Source organism: Euleptes europaea, chromosome 1 (assembly GCF_029931775.1).
Source record: "Euleptes europaea isolate rEulEur1 chromosome 1, rEulEur1.hap1, whole genome shotgun sequence".
Classification (NCBI taxonomy): Eukaryota; Metazoa; Chordata; class Lepidosauria; order Squamata; family Sphaerodactylidae; genus Euleptes; species Euleptes europaea.
Genome location: NC_079312.1, coordinates 11,563,949 through 11,580,699, shown reverse-complemented (window position 1 = coordinate 11,580,699; position 16,751 = coordinate 11,563,949). Strand labels below are relative to the sequence as shown.

At 45.3% G+C, this 16,751-nt stretch overlaps 1 protein-coding gene across 1 annotated transcript; it reads left to right on the top strand.

Moving 5' to 3' along the window:
• Window positions 1-1,479: 1,479 nt before the first annotated feature.
• On the top strand, window positions 1,480-9,857 carry LOC130490809 (zinc finger protein OZF-like). The gene is made up of 6 exons (XM_056864652.1): window positions 1,480-1,806; window positions 2,145-2,259; window positions 2,475-2,545; window positions 4,995-5,685; window positions 5,770-6,153; window positions 9,802-9,857. The coding sequence occupies exons 1-6, from the start codon at window positions 1,480-1,482 to the stop codon at window positions 9,855-9,857; spliced, it is 1,644 nt and encodes a 547-aa protein (XP_056720630.1).
• The last annotated feature ends 6,894 nt before the right edge of the window (window positions 9,858-16,751 follow it).

The window sequence follows — 16,751 nt, the reverse complement described above, 5'->3', positions numbered from 1 at the left end:
AAAGGAGCCTGAGCAGCAAACCATGAAGATATTGCTGCATGTCTCGTTACAGGGATACGTTTAAATCTAAGGAGAGAGGATGCTGTTTACATCCCCATTTTCTTTCTTTAATTTTACACTTTTGCAACATTTGCCAATCAACACTACTAAATAATGGAAGAGGTTTTCAGAGCCTAAAATAACTTGGGGGAAAGCTCTGAATATGCATGGAATTTAATAGGAATAACAAAGAAGCACTGATTCCTGTGTTATTTGGATTGCTAGCATAAAAATATGTTCTTGACTGTGTAGTAATCGTAACGGTTGGCTGGCAATTGAGCCCAGTGGTCCGAACGTGCTCCTGGCCAAATGGCATGACAGCAGAGGGCCGAGAGAGCCAGATTCCCACAGAAAAGAGTCTCCATAGCTATGAATCGAGTGTCACCAGCACCCTGCTTCTGAGAAGGGATCCACAGGGAATACAGGGAGCAGGCAGATTCCCACAACTTTGCCATCCCGCTAAATCCACAGAAAAGGGTTCATCTTGATCCTGACCTGATCCTGTATAGCCAGTGTCTCCTTCAACCAAACTGCACAAAATTGTGCCCCATGCATAAGAGGAACCCCTAAAACCAGGGCTTGTATTGTTAAGGGGCAAAGTGCCTATACTCATGGATAAAGATGTACTGCTTTCCACCAATTCCCCTCTCAGGACTTTGAAAGCGTCCTCCAAAAAGGTGCTGTACTCAGTAGCTGTGAGTACCACCACCACAAAAAAAGCCCTGTCTAAAATTGTCTGCAAGTGTAAATAGCCATGTACAGGATGCCGTTCCTTAATCCCCCTCCACATGAATATAGTCATTGGAATAACCCCCAGAGCCTCTGAGGGCAGAGAAAGTGGCCAAATCTCCAGGAATTTCCCAAGCCAGACATGGCAACCCTATCCGATATAGCACAATGACAAGAGACATTTTGTTTTGAGACACTGGGAAGATGTTACAGGAACACCGATTTTCAGTGGAATCCTAAAACCACTTTTCTGAGAGTAATCCCTAGGGAAAAGGCCCGAGGAGGATTCTGAATAGACTTGCTTCAGTGTGCTTAGGGTGAGCTTGCTTTTAGTTTGCCTTAATTTTCATCTCTCCCCCCGCCCCGCAACAGTACCATTTTCTGAGATCCCTTTCTAATGGAAAGGGTAAGAAGCATTTGCCATTTGTCTGTAGTGGTAAAAGGATTAAACTTGACTGGGGCAACCCAGTCAATTGGTGGGCAGCTGGCAAGTCTAGTAATATAGCACGATAGCATTAATTCTGATCCGCAAGCTACCACAAAGATGCTTCTACCAGGGCAATCCTTAGGGGGCTCTTGGCCAGGGTGAGTGATGTAGCTCCATTCTCTTTTGGGTTCTTTGTGCCTTTCTGATATCTTTTCCCTCTATGTCACCATGTTACTAAGGGTATCTCTCCACAGTTGGAGGCGACCCAAAAGAAGGGGAAGGAGATGGAAGAGAAGGACGCAGAATCTCCTGGAACTGACAAGAGAGCAAGGAAAGGCCCCCATCCCATCCAGGCTGGGAGTGGTGTTCAATTCTGGGAAAGAGCTGTGCCAGAAATCCTGGCTCAGGACACTGTGATCACTGATGAACATTGCCAGCGTTTCCGGCACTTCTGCTACCATGAGGCTGATGGGCCCCGAGAGGTTTGCAGCCAGCTCCATAAACTTTGCAACCGCTGGCTGAAGCCGGAGAGGCACACCAAGAAGCAAATCGTGGACCAGGTGATCCTGGAGCAGTTCCTGATCACCGTGCCCTCGGAGATGGAGAGCTGGGTCAGAGGATGCGGGCCGGAGACCAGTTCCCAGGCGGTGGCCCTGGCCGAAGGTTTCCTCCTGAGTCAGGCAGAGGAGAAGAGGCAGACAGAACAGGTGAGGGGGTCCTCAGTCAGTCCATTCTAGCAGCGATAACTGACCTTAGCCTAAGACCTCCCTGCCAGGTATTTTAGATACTTGACCAGGGTTGGTAGAAAACATGCCCTTAGGTCTTACCACTGAGGCTGGAGCAGCTTGGCTGGTCATAGCAAGGGTGAGGAGTCTGAGAGTGGGGCAGGATCCATCTCCTCAGCCTGTTCTGTTCCTTCTGTAACCCATCACACTCGCTGCTGTTTCAGATGTGGCGACCCTCTGTGAAGATGGAAGCTAACTTCTCTGAGGCGGAAAGAGCTTCATCAGAGGACGGGCAGAGAGTGCAGGTCCAGGTGTGTGCCCAAGATGCCCTCTCACCTGGTAAGCATGCCTTGTGCCAGGAAGGGTCTGGGGCCCATTGTGAAGCAGCTGAGTAGAAGGTTTAGGACAGGAGAGGAAGGACACATTTCTTGAGTGTACACAGGGCAAAGTTTCACAACCCTAGGAACCCGGGTTGCGTGAAGCCAGATTCCCTCAAGCAAACAGAATAGGAAGTTGAGGCTAACATGCTTCCTGCCTATTTGTTTCCCTCACAGGCAGTGAAGAGATGCTGTCGAGCCACTGTCTTTGCAGAATAGTAGAAATGGCTGCTTCACCTCCAATCCAGGTAGGGGAGATGACGGCCTGGGTCCCCTTCCTTCCTCATGGGGCCTTTTACTCCAGCAGTTGCTTCTAAGATGTGCGAGCGAGAGAGGCTCTGAAAGCCACTCCCTTTGGCCACGCCAAGCTCTCCACCCTCTCGGACTGCCCCCTTCCAGAGTGCTGTCTCTGCCTGGCATGATCTCTGACAGGGGAATCTGCTTTTTCTTTCAGTCTCCAGCTTCCTTTGAGGATGTGTCTGTGTATTTCACTGAGGCAGAGTGGGCCTTGCTGGATCCTGGCCAAAGAGCTCTCTACATTGAAGTCATGCTGGAGATCTATGAGAGCGTGGCCTGTCTGGGTAAGGATCTTTCATAGGTTCCACTGGGATGATAGATGGATGAAAATATTGAACAGCAGTATGCCATTTTGAGGCTTGCCTCACTCCTTGCCCACTGCTGGGGGCCTTGAGGAGTTGTGGTGGCAGAGAAAGCCATGTTTATCATGGCCAGTTCAAGTGACCCAAGCTACTTGCATGGCCCAGGGCAACTGAAGCCCATATTGTGGCCACCACCCAAGCCAGAGGGGGTTCATGCCCTGAGGCCGATGTGGGATTGTTGCCAATATTTATAACATCCCTTTCCCCCAAATGGGATTACATTCTTCCACTCTGACTGTGCTCTGGAACGGATCTGTCACCCTTACACTAGTTGGGATTGTCAGCTTTGATCTTGACCAACTTTCTGTCCTTCCAGAAATTTTTTTCCTTTACTTGGGAGTTTCTTCATTGCCCATATAAAATGATCATAATCTCCCCCCCCCCCAAGTCAAAGAAGCTAAAAGTGTAAGAGTGACTACGGTGGACACAGAAAAGGCCTTGTGTCTGAAGAAAGGCTGGAGAGTTCCTCAAGGGAATCTCAAGAGAGTATTTCCTTCCCAAGTGAGATAGCTGCGAGTGGGTATCCTTCATGGTTATGGCAAGGGAAAGGCAAGGAATAGCCATGGAGGGTTTCTGCTTCTCTTGTTAAAAACGCTTGGTTTTGTAGAATTATAAATCCCACTGGGTAAGGAGGGAGGGAGCCATTCTGGGATCTGGGTAGCTCAAAAGCTACTTCTGGATAAAAACACAACTACGGCTCTTGATTGGCTGCAGGTTTCTTAGATACTGTATTTGCCAGGGAAAGGTGGGTGTTAATTAAGAATAGCCAGGCTAGATGATGCCCAAGTTCCATGAACCCTGTCCTACTGTGGCCACCCAGATGCCTTCAGGCCTTTCTTGCCCCTCCCAAAATTGGCACCTATTGCAAACACTGTGTGGGTCCCCTTTGAACTGTGAGGTGAGGTTCTACATTCTACTTCCCCACACCAAACATGCATTTGTGGGAGGCTGAAATCCAACTTCTCATAGCTCTCATCACAACTAGAAGAAAACGCTCTGTGCGGTGGCAGGACTGGGTGTCATGTGAACTTTAATCAAAAGCAGAGAAACAGGAGAGCTGCACTGCAAGTCAAATGTGAAAAGTGCGGAAATGATTCTTTGCTACTTTCCCCCTTAAAGTCGTTACAGGGAGTGTGGGGGAGGGGTAGGCAGGTAGTAAATAGAAACAGCTGTACTGGAGGGCCTGGCTGGAGATAAGGTGTGACTAGTGTTTCAGTTTGAGGGGAAGGAAATTCTGATAAAGGAAATGCACACCCATTAATGGGGAGTGCCTGAATGATAGCATGGCTTCTTGCAGGGGGGCTGATTGGACCTCTTTTTTATTGCAGCAGGAAATGCAGAGAAAACACATGGGAAATTCCAGGGGTTCTCTTTGGAAAAAGTCAAGCATGAAAAGGCCAAAGGCAGCTTCAGGGACGGAGATGAACCAGAGAGGGAGGAGGGAAGCCACGTAGAGAAGACAAAGGATAAACCCATTCCTTGCTATGGAGGGGGCTTCTGTGAAATCCCAGTCCAAGAAGAGAAGACAACCAAAATAAGAAGGAATGAAGGCCTCTGTGCTTCTCTGATCAAACCGAATATAATATCAATTAGTGAATGCACAGTGGAAAGACCTGTACACAAAAGAATACACACAGAGGAAAAACCCTATGAATGCTCAGAGTGTGGAAAGAGATTTGGTTCGAGGAGCAATCTTCTACGGCATCAAATAATCCACACAGGGGAGAAACGTTTTGAATGCTCAGTATGTGGAAAGAAATTTGGTTCGAGGAGCAATCTTCTACAGCATCAAATAATCCACACAGGGGAGAAACCTTTTGAATGCTCAGTATGTGGAAAGAAATTTGGTTCAAGGAGCAATCTTCTACAGCATCAAATAATCCACAAAGGGGAGAAACCTTTTGAATGCTCAGTATGTGGAAAGAAATTTGGTTTTAGGATCAATCTTCTACACCATCAAGGAATCCACACAGGAAAGAAACAGTTTGAATGCTCAGAATGTGGAAAGAGATTCCGTTCACGTGGCGATCTTCAAAAGCATCAAAGAACCCACACAGGGGAAAAACCTTTTGAATGCATAGAGTGTGGAAAGAAATTCACTGAGTGTGGCAGTCTTCAAATTCATCAAAGAACCCACTCTGGGGAGAAACCGTTTGAATGCTTAGAGTGTGGAAAGAAATTTACTATGTGTGGCAATCTTAGAAAGCATCAAAGAACACACATAGAGCAGGAACCTTTTGAATGCTCAGAGTGTGGAAAGAAGTTCCGTTGCAATCGCAGTCTTCAACGGCATCTAAGAACCCACACAGGTGAGAAACCTTTTGAATGCCCAGAGTGTGGAAAGAAATTCACTACAAGTTCCGGTCTTCAAATTCATCTAAGAACTCACACAGGGGAGAAACCTTTTGAATGCCCAGAGTGTGGAAAGAAACTCACCTCAAGTTCCAGTCTTCAAAAGCATCTAAGAACCCACACAGGAGAGAAACCTTTTGAATGCCCAGAGTGTGGAAAGAAATTCTCTACAAGTTCCAGTCTTCAAATTCATCTAAGAACCCACACAGGGGAGAAACCTTTTGACTGCTCAGACTGTGGAAAGAGATTCAGTCGAAGTGACACTCTTCAGCAGCATCAAAGAACCCATACAGGAGAGAAATCATTTCAGTGCTCAGAGTGTGGAAAGAAATTCAATCAGAGCAGCAATCTTCAACAGCATCTAAGAACCCACGCAGGTGAGAAACTTTTTCAGTGCTCAGAATGTGGAAAGAAATTCACTACAAGTTCCAGTTTTCAAATGCATCTAAGGACCCACACAGGGGAGAAACCTTTTAAATGCTCAGAATGTGGAAAGAGATTCAGTCAGAGTGGCACTTTTCACGTACATCTAAGGACCCACACAGGGGAGAAACCTTTTGAATGCCCAGAGTGTGGAAAGAAATTCACTACAAGTTCCGGTCTTCAAATTCATCTAAGAACTCACACAGGGGAGAAACCTTTTGAATGCCCAGAGTGTGGAAAGAAACTCACCTCAAGTTCCAGTCTTCAAAAGCATCTAAGAACCCACACAGGAGAGAAACCTTTTGAATGCCCAGAGTGTGGAAAGAAATTCACTACAAGTTCCAGTCTTCAAATTCATCTAAGAACCCACACAGGGGAGAAACCTTTTGACTGCTCAGACTGTGGAAAGAGATTCAGTCGAAGTGACACTCTTCAGCAGCATCAAAGAACCCATACAGGAGAGAAATCATTTCAGTGCTCAGAGTGTGGAAAGAAATTCAATCAGAGCAGCAATCTTCAACAGCATCTAAGAACCCACCAAGGGGCCTCACAGCTGTGAAGGCCAAAGAGTTCTGACAGCAGGATTAATTTGGGTTAAAAAGAAAAGGTTCTGTCCCCGAACCCAACAACTCCGTCAGTTTAGAGAGGTCAGACCTCCCCATCAAATTCAGTCTTGTGGAAATGGGCAGGTATCCTTGGAGTTGGCAAGTGAACATTGTGTAACACTAATTCTCCAATCCCAGTTTTCCTCCCCACCCACCCCCAGATTCTGTTAGAGAAAATCAGGAGGCAGAAGTAAGATTCCCTCCTCTGCTCTGAACCCACCCCTTCAGACTCCATGAGCAGGAAATGACCTGGAATAAGCCCTGGGTCAAGGCTTACTCCTCACATCTTGACTCCTCACAGTCCTCCTTATATTCCTCCATTGAGATCGTACCTTTATGGAGCAGAGTAAGAAAATTCTCCTTTCCTCTCACCACTTTATTTTGGAAAGGTATCTGCATTAGAGTTGCTAACAGACCGGGAGGGAAAGAACTATCCTGCCCCTATTCAGAAGCTTAGTGTGTGGACATGGGTAGTAGAAGAGATACTGAAGAGGTAAATATAAACCCTCTGTTAAAGGGACAGCATATGTTTTTCCTCCAGGCAGAAGGCCACCCATAATTGTTTATCAGATAAAATAAAACTCGGTTAAGAAAGAATTCTAACTCTTTAAACGGGTTGTTATTTTTGTCAGGTAATTCACATCATGTGTTTTCTGTGCTTTGTGTGGGTTTTATGAGCTGGGCTTCACTAAATGTTTCAAATGTTAGGTTGGCATGTCTCTTTAAAATTGGGTAAAAAGCTGTAAGGCAGAAATCCTCTTACAGACGCTTGATACGGGCTCCTCCAGCCACAACTGATCCCCATGAGTGAATCTGACCTGTGTTGCTAACATTCAAAATGTGAGCCACTTAAGTTCAGAAGCTAGAGTGTTGGCTTATGATCTGAGTTCAAATCCACAGTAGGCCTGGGAGTTCTTTGGATGTCCTTTAGACAGTGACATTTTCAGACTAACATGTCTTGCAAGATAGTTGTAACAATTATACATTTGTGTGTAGGGGGGAAGGGGGATTTTGGAAGAGATTTGTTTGGTAGGTGCGCAAATCTCAAGACGTCCTTATTTATTTATTTAGAACTTTTATATTCCACTATTTCTTGTGGTTCAAGGTGGCTTGCAATAATAGTTAAACAATATTTAATAATTAAAACATCTCAGTTAAAATAAAAAATGAAATGGCAAACCTCTCTGTCCCTTGCTCTTTCAAAAGGCACCTACTTTGGCAAACAAGCAGGCCTTGCAGTAGAAGATCTCCATGAAGGGACCTCCCTCAATTTCATCAGGGAGCCCAGCCCAAAGAGCCAGAAAAGGCCTGGTCCCTGGTAAATGATATGTGTTACATTGGTTTTGTGCCAAAATATCAGTTTTTGGTTATTGTAGAAATATTTCTCAGTTTTTCATTGGTGTAGGAGAGTTGTAGAAACCTCCCATTTATAAGAGAAAAACTAATAGTGAATGGGTACCATTTCCAAAATAATATGAGGTCAGTTTGGAAGTTTCTAAAATATAATGAATGTTGTTCGGGTAAGTTGTTGGTTGCCATTACGGGGTTGCTGAGACATTTATGCCTTAGCTCAAGTGTTGACATCTATTGTCTGGACAGCTCAGTCTTTTCTAAGCATTGGCTGATTGTTCACTGACCTTGCGGGGCTGATTTGTGGCGCAGTGGTAGAGCATCTGCTTGGCTTGCTGAAGGCCCCAGGTTCAATCCCCATCTCCTCCAGTTAACAGGTAGGTGATGTGAAAGACCTCTGCTTGAGACCCTGGAGAGCCACTGCCAGTCTGAGTAGACAATACTGACTTTGATGGACCAAGGGTCTGATTCAGTAGAAGCGTGTTAATGTGTTCAATGTTTTATTCCGTTTTGTATTCTGCCTAGCTTTCCATTGGCTGACAATGCATCTGAGCATGAAGAGAGTGCCTTGCCAGCCCCGCTGAGCAGTAACAGCCAGACTTTACACCTCTGGGACTAGAGAATAGATTTTCTTTGCCAGGTTGGGCCTTAAAGGGCACATTTAATCTTTTCCTTAATTTGGAAAAAATGGTCATCAGAATAGTCCTTTTTGTCCTCTCTGTGCACAAGAGCTTTGTAAAGGGTTAATAGGCAGACAGAGACACGGTTCCTAGAGAGGCTACAAAAAAGAGGAGAGAAATACTGAAGTCCTCCAATTTCATCTTTTTGGGAGATTGCAGGAGAGCTGGAGGATTGAGGCTCGAGAAGTTGGACTGGACGGGTAAGGAGTGGGGGAGGGGGGAAGAGAAGCTCTCACAGGCTGGGAAGCTCCACAAGGGGAATCTCTCTGGCTCCTCTTGCAGAGCAGGGTCAGGAAGAAGGCAGTCAGGCTGGCTTCCAGTACGGTTCCACTACAGCCCTATCATCAGTGCAGACAAGCCCTCCTGAATTATTTAGATCTGCATAATTCGCGGAAGGCCAGGAAAGTGGGAGCCTTCCAGACTTCCTCAGACAGGCCGTTCCATAAGGGGCCCCCAAAACAGAAGGCACGTGTATGAGCAGTTGTTGACTGCCATTTGCAGTGTGGCAGCTGTAGGATGCTCTGCTGAGATCAGCAAAGTTGTTGTCGTGGTGCATGGGGAAGAGGCAGTCCTGCAGATATGAGGAACGAAGACAACAAAGGGCTTTGTATGTGGTGTGTGTGTAAAGTGCCGTCAAGTCGCAGCCGACTTATGGTGATAGCCAATACCTTAAACTGAGCCTGGTAACTGATGGGCAATCAATGGACCAACTGAAGAATGGGCGTAATATGTAGTCTCTGTCTAGCTCCTGTGAATAATCAAGCCAGGGGTTCTGCACCAATTGCAGTCTCTGTGTTGATTCTGAAGGGAGACGAATGTAAAATGCATTTCAGGGATGGCAAAAAATATAATTCCTCAAGTTCTGAAATCATTTAATCCTCGTTGTGTGAGTTCTTAGCTTCATGGTATTTCTTCAGTGTCCCCCTTAAGTAGAAGGCAGGCTGATCTGGTTTATTTTACCCCATCTCTTATCTCCTCAGAGATTAATAGTCTGCATTTTGACCTTTATGACACGTCAGTCTCTTTCCCCCATATCCCATCTTAGCCTAACTTGCTACGCTGTGTGCCAAATGTATTCTGCATAAAGTTACGCTTAGTAGTATTCACAGTAGTTAGGAGAAAGCTGTATAGGTAAGCAAGAGTCTGGGTGCCAACGGGCAGGGAAGATGAACAGCAGAAAAATTGCTGATTGTTCATTGGAAGCATGATACTGCCTTGCTTAATTGTAACTTCCTATATTAATGCACTGATGATGTCAATATATGCTTTGTTCAGACGAAGGAGGGTGTTCGTATCTTGGACTCGGCTGAGAACAGGTACTCTCCTTGATTATGATCGGTATTGTTAGTTAATAAAGAGCTTACTTCTGTGTCTTAGTCCGGTTGCTCATATCAGACCCCTTTAGCTGAACCCTAAAATTGTTTTTCTGCATCAGCAGTAGTCTCGTCTCGCTGTCACCGTGGCATGGTTCCTCGTGGCCCGATCAGCTGAATCAAGGTTGGGGGCCATCTTCCAAGCTAAACTAGGGGGAAAGAAAGCATTTATCGCACCTACTTTCACTTGCTTCTCCAGCAGGAGAAGGCTGTTAACTGAGTCAGCGAGTGTCAGCTGAACTCTGTGAAAAGTGGGGAACACAATGTCCTTCAGGATCTCTGCCTTCCCAGCCAGCATTACCTCATCCTTTTCAGTCTTTAGTTTCGATCGGTTCACTTTTAACCGGTTAACCACAGCAACCCTGTGAATAAGGATGTATAGAGCTGGGTATCCTCAGCATATTGCTGACAATCAACCCCAAAACTACAAATGATTTGGCTGAAGGGCTTTACATAGAGACTGAAAGGCGTGGGGAATAGGATTGTACCCTGTGGCACCCCACAGGATCTGTCCCACAGTGGTAAGTGCTCTCCAAAGGTACCCCTTTGATCCGATCCATAAGGAATTATTCCAACCAGTTTAATGTACACTACTTCATACCTACATTTTCCTGTAGTGTTGGCTTTTTAAGGAGTGGGTGGATAAGGAGTGGGCTGACTGATTAGTGATGTGGTCCTTACATGATTTCAGCAACCAGCAGTCTGTTCACCATTATGGGTTTCATTGCAAGAAATGCTGTCATTACGACCACTGAGACCAGCTCAATTTGTCACATACCATGATCTTTTAAAGTGGGATTACAATAAATGTTTATTGAAAAACTATGACGAAGTTAAGGATTGTCTGACCTGGGTTCAGGATTTGAAAACAGGATTTGCAAAAAATAAATCAACTTTTCAAAAGTTTTTATTGGATACAAATGACCATTTAATATCCAAAATGTACAAATTACTGTTACAACTTTATTGTGAACAAGAACAAATAAAACCCACTATGATCAGCTGGGCACAGATGTTGGAACATGATATACCATTAAACAAGTGGGAAAGACTTTGGTCACGAGATACGAAACTCATACATTCTCAATCATTAAGGGAAAATATTTATAAAATGATGTGCAGATGGTATTTGACTCCAAAAAAACTGGCAGTGGCTTATAAATCGATGTCCCCAAAATGTTGGAAATGCAATAAAGAAATAGGTTCATTTCATCATATGTGGTGGACATGTGATAAAGCAAAAGGCTTTTGGGACATGATTTACAATGAAATAAGATTAATTATACAAAACAATGTACCTAAAACACCTGAAATGATGTTACTAAGTATGATACTTGACTCTATTATATCTCAAAGATCATTTTTAATATATGCCACCACAGCTGCGAGATTAATATATGCAGCTAAATGGAACATGAAAGAAATTCCAGACAAAAAAGACTGGATACAAAAGATGTTTGAAATGGCGAAAATGGCAAAACGTACGGCAATGATAACACAAAAAGACAATGTACAATTTATGGGTGAATGGGAGGCATGGAGGGTTTACTGTGACATTGAACTGCAATTGGGGGATCTTAAAGGCTATTCATTGATCTAATAATCCTTTTTTCTTTTCTAAGATATTAAAATAATTCAATATATCAACTATGTTTTCAATTTAAAGTAATCTTTTGACTGTTATACATAATTCTTGTCAGTTATAACTATTATATCTAATTGTATAATATAATATTAGGATTAGAATTTGTAATACAGAAGAGCTATTAAGTTCATAACAAGATGGAGGAAGATGAAGGGGAAGTTTTTATTTTTATTTTTTTTGTTTTAGATCTAACTTAATAATGAAAACAAACCTTTAATAATGAAATGAAATATCTTTTTTCTTGTTTTTTCTTTACTATTGGCAAATTCTAACACTGTTGAAATGATTTACATTTAAGATTATAAAAAATAATAAAAATAGTTTTTTTTAAAAAAAACATCCAGCAGTCTGTTCACACAGTGGCCAACCAGGTGCCTCTAGGAAGCCCCCAAACAAGATGACTGCAGCAGCACCGTCCTGATGTGTTCCACCGCACCCAATATAATAGGCATGCTCCTCTGATACTAGAGAGAATAGGTATGCAGCATGACTAGAATCCATTCTAACTAATAGCCATGAATACCCCTTTCCTCCATGAATATGTCCACTCCCCTCTTAAAGCCCTCCAAGCTGGCAGCCATCACCACATCCTGGTGGCCGCCTTCTTTCCAAGCTAAACAGCCCTAAGCGTCTTAACCGCTCCTCATAGGGCAGTTGCTCTAGTCCCCTAATCATTTTGGTTTCTCTTTTCTGCACCTTCTCATGCTCTGTAATATCCTTTTTTAGGTGTGGTGACCAGAACTGTACACAGTATTCCAAGTGTGGTCTCACCGTAGATTTGTACAAGGGCAGTATGATATCAGCAGTTTTATTCTCTATTCCTCGTCTAATTATGGCCAGCATGGAATTTGCCTTTTTTACAGCAGCCGCACACTGGGTTTTTTTAACAAATTTTTATTAATTTTTATAAAACAAAACAATACAGTAAAAAAACAAAATACAAAAATTACAAAAGAGTATCTTTACATACTGATCCACTACCGCCCCAAGATCCTTTTCCAGGTCTGTCACTGCCAGCACAGATCCCATCAGTGTATATATGAAGCTGGGATTTTTTGCCCCATCTCTTACCTCCTCAGAGATTAATAGTCTGCAGTCTGACCTTTGTGACATGTCAGCCTCTTTCCCCCATATCCCATCTTAGCCTAACTTGCTACACTATGTGCCAAATGTATTCTGCATAAAGTTACGCTTAGTAGTATTCACAGTAGTTAGGATAAAGCTGTATAGATAAGCAAGAGTCTGGGTGCCAAGAGGCAGGGAAGGTGAACAGCAGAAAAAACAGCATTTATTGCACCTGCTTTCACTTGCTTCTCTAGTCAGCAAGCATTAGCTGAACTCGGTGAAAAGTGAGGAACACATATCCTTCAAGATTTGTGCCTTCCCAGCCAGCATTACCTCAGGCTTTTCAGGCTTTAGTTTCAATCAGTTCACTTTTAACTGGTTAACCACAGCAGCCTGACAGCAATTCAGGATTTCTACCTCATTCCCAGGTAATTTGGATAAGGATGTATAGAGCTGGGTATCCTCAGCATATTGCTGACAGTCAACTCCAAAACTATAAATGATTTGTCTGAAGGGCTTTACAATAGAGACTGAAAGGCACGGGGAATAGGATTGCACCCTGTGGTACCCCACAGGATCTGTCCTGCACTGGTAAGTGCTCTCCAAAGGTACCTCTTTGAGTCCGATCCATGAGGAATTATTCCAACCAGTTTAATGTATGCTTCTTCATACCTACATTTTCTGTAGTGTTGGCTTTATAAGGAGTGGGTGGATAACCACCTCTTTGGGTTGACTGATTTGTGGACATAATTAATGTGGTCCTTACATTATTTCAGCAACCAGGATGGACAAGCGGGGGCTGTCCCAGATCCCAAGATCTTGACAACATCTGTCATGATGGCCGGTCAACCCGATCTATAAGCGATCCAGGCAGTATTAGACATTTCTTCTGTTTGAACAAGGTTACAGCCAGTTCAGAGGGGTGTTTTCACAGGATTGTAGTTAATTCATCATGTCTATCACCTTGACCTTACTGTTCTGTCTTCTGCCTTTATAATCTATGTTCTGTATTGTTGACACTTTGGATAGAATTGTGTTTGCATTTCTCTGAATTTTGTAATCCTAGAACTCTGGGTGCATAAGAACCTAAGAAAAGTCATGCTGGATCGGACCAAGGTCCATCAAGTCCAGCAGTCTGTTCACACATTGGCCAACCAGGTGCTTCAAGGAAGTCCGCAGGCCAACCAGGTGCTTCAAGGAAGTCCGCAAGCAAGACGATTGCAGCAGCATATATGTTGTCAAATCACAGCTGACTTGTGGTGATCCCATAGGGGTTCAAGACAAGCGACATTTGGAGGTGGTTTGCCATTGACTGCGTCTGCGTGGGGCTGAGAGAGTTCTGAGAGAACACTGACTAGCCCAAGGTAACCCAGCAAGCTTCATGTGGAGGAATGGGCAATTTAACCTGATTCTCCAGATTAGAGTCCACTGCTCTTAAGCACTACACCTGTCCTAACAGCTGTCCTAACATTACTGTGCTTTTATTGGCTGTCTTCTCCTATTTGATTGCACTGGGGAAAGTAGGCTTTAACTCAAGTAAACAGGAGACTATTTGTCTGCTAAATCCAAGGCAGGGATTAAGGAGAGCTAATAAATGGAACACCAAATAATTCATTCACAGGCGAAGCCCTACAAACATTCTGAGAACAGAAAGATCCTCAGCTGGGGCATGAGCTTTGCTTTGCACTAAAGGGCCTATCTTCCTGTTATCTCCTCCCCCTCCAGCTCCTCCCTGGGTCCCTGACGTCAAATATGCATTGCGCATTCTGTCCTTGGAGCGCAATCCCAGGCACAGGCTAAATCCTGTTGACAGTGTGGGGCGAAGGGGTTTTGGCCTTTCCCCATGCTGTTTCTCAGTCTGAAACAGCCTCGGGTGCTATTTGATCCACATGGGGGTTCTATTTGCAGTGATGGTATGCCTAGGTTCTCCCAGTAGAGCAAATAATACCTCCTGGAGTTGTTTCTGGTCAATAAACTGGCACAAAGGGAAGGCTTATATTATTTAGGGTGGTTAAGGCAAAACCGGGTTTCAAAGTGCTTTAAAAAGATATCTCCAAACTGGGTATTGTCTTTGGCTGGGTGGGGTGACCTTGGGGGGAGATGGACATAGTGAAACAGAACCCCCCCCCCCCAAATACACAAGCCCTCCACTTCCCCCGGATTAGGGGTTGCTGACTTTTAAACCATGCCTTCAAAATCCCTTTGATATGTACAATTATTAGCCAATCAAGGCCAGAAGAACCAGCAGCTTCCCATTAAGCCTCCTGGACAGGATTTTTCTCTTGGTGAGCTGCCAGTCCCGCCCCTCCCTGTGGCTCCCAGATAAAGAGAAGAAAATGCCTCCAAGAAGTTTAAGGTCAGCATTTTCATCTGTGGACTTGTTGCTCTGAGGAAGGGGGGGGTTTCCCTCTCGGGCCCGCAGTCTCTCAGCCTAACCGACCTTACACGGTTGTTGTGAGGACAAAAAGGGGAATGGGGGTCGATGTTGTTAATTTGGATTCCTATTGGGGAAATATTCCTATTGGGGAATCCAAAATAATTTGGATTCCTATTGAGGCTGTCGTATTTTGGTCACGTCATGAGAGGACAAGAGTCACTGGAAAAGACAGCCATGCTAGGAAAAGCTGAGGGCAGCAGGAAAAGAGGAAGACCCAACAAGAGATGGACTGACTCAATAAAGGAAGCCACGGCCTTCGATTTGCAGGATCTGAGCAGGGCTGTCAAAGATAGGACATTTTGGAGGACTTTCATTCATAGGGCCGCCATGAGTCGGAAGCGACTTGCGGCACTTAACACACACACACATTGGGGGAAATGTGTAGGGTAACAAGATCTAACACAATATTTCCAGTTTTCAAAAATGGAGATTGCATCTTTATTGGTGTCCCCGCGAAAGCCCTGTTTTCATTAAAGCGTTTATTTGAGAAGAAACGTCTCCCTTTGTGTAGAAGGATCTTAAAGAGCGTAATGCCCAGTCTGGGCAGGTGGTTATACATTATCAGATTATGTTTTTTAAAAACCCGCATGAGCCTGTGTTAACAATAACCTTCCACTGCCCCTTCCAGACCCAAACCACCTCCTCCAACACAGGCAACAACCACCCGCTGGGAGCGTTTTGATATTGGTGGGAGGGGAGGGGACAGAGCCCGGAGTCCTAGAAAGGAGGCTGCATTCGGACCCGCCCCTTTCCCCAGGGCTCGCTCTGACCCCGGAAATGAACTCCCCGCGCGCTCTCGCGCATGCGCTTTCCTCCCCTGGAGGCCACTCTGCTGCTGTTGCTGCTGCTTTGGGGCCGGATCCAGCGCGTTTCCCTCCACCCTTCCTTGGCTCTGGGTGAGTAGAAGATGTTGCAGCCCCGGAGAGGAGAGGTGGGGAGAAAAGGGGCGGGCAAGAAAACAGGAGGGGGGGGGGAATGGGGGAGCCCTTTGTTTTGGCATCTGGTCTGAAGCTGCGGCCCGGTCTCGGATGGGTTTGGGGGGCTGGCCAGGGAGGCTGCGAGCAAGAGGCAGCCGACTGGGGCCAGGGAGAGTCGTTCCTAAAATGCCTTTTTTGGGGGGATGGGGTGAACGTGGCTGCTCGCGGCTCAGCGAGGTCCTCGCAAGGCAAAGCTGCCGCTTCTTCAGCTGCCGGTCCTCAGGGTAGGAGAGGCTGCCAAGGAGCTGCACAACGGTGAATCCTCCAGGTAGGGGAGGCTGACACGAAAATGCGGAACAGCCTCTATTCACAGCCCCTTAAACGCCTGCAGTGGAGACCAAGCTGTCAGGCTGGTGCAGCTCTCACTATTAGCCTGGTGGCAGCTGGCAAGTCTAGTAATATAGCATGATAGCGTTAATTCTGATCCCCAAGCTACCACAAAGATGCTTCTACCAGGGCAATCCTTAGGGGGCTCTTGGTCAGGGTGAGTGACATAGCTCTATTCTCTTTTGGGTTCTTTGTGCCTTTTTGATATCTTTTTGATATCTTTTCCCTCTATGTCACCACGTTACTAAGATTATCTCTCCACAGTTGGAGGCGACCCAAAAGAAGGGGAAGGAGATGGAAGAGAAGGACGCAGAATCTCCTGGAACTGGCAAGAGAGCAAGGAAAGGCCCCCATCCCATCCAGGCTGGGAGTGGTGTTGAATTCTGGGAAAGAGCTGTGCCAGAAATCCTGGCTCAGGACACTGTGATCACTGATGAACATTGCCAGCGTTTCCGGCACTTCTGCTACCATGAGGCTGATGGGCCCCGAGAGCTTTGCAGCCAGCTCCATAAACTTTGCAACCACTGGCTGAAGCCGGAGAGGCACACCAAGAAGCAAATC

Coding starts and splice junctions, on each gene's coding strand:
- LOC130490809 (XM_056864652.1), top strand. CDS start 1,480: ATGGAAGAGAAGGACGCAGAATCTCCTGGAACTGACAAGAGAGCAAGG. Junction 2,260..2,474: donor CCAAGATGCCCTCTCACCTG/GTAAGCATGCCT, acceptor TTTCCCTCACAG/GCAGTGAAGAGATGCTGTCG. Junction 6,154..9,801: donor TGGAAAGAGATTCAGTCGAA/GTGACACTCTTC, acceptor TTTCTGCATCAG/CAGTAGTCTCGTCTCGCTGT.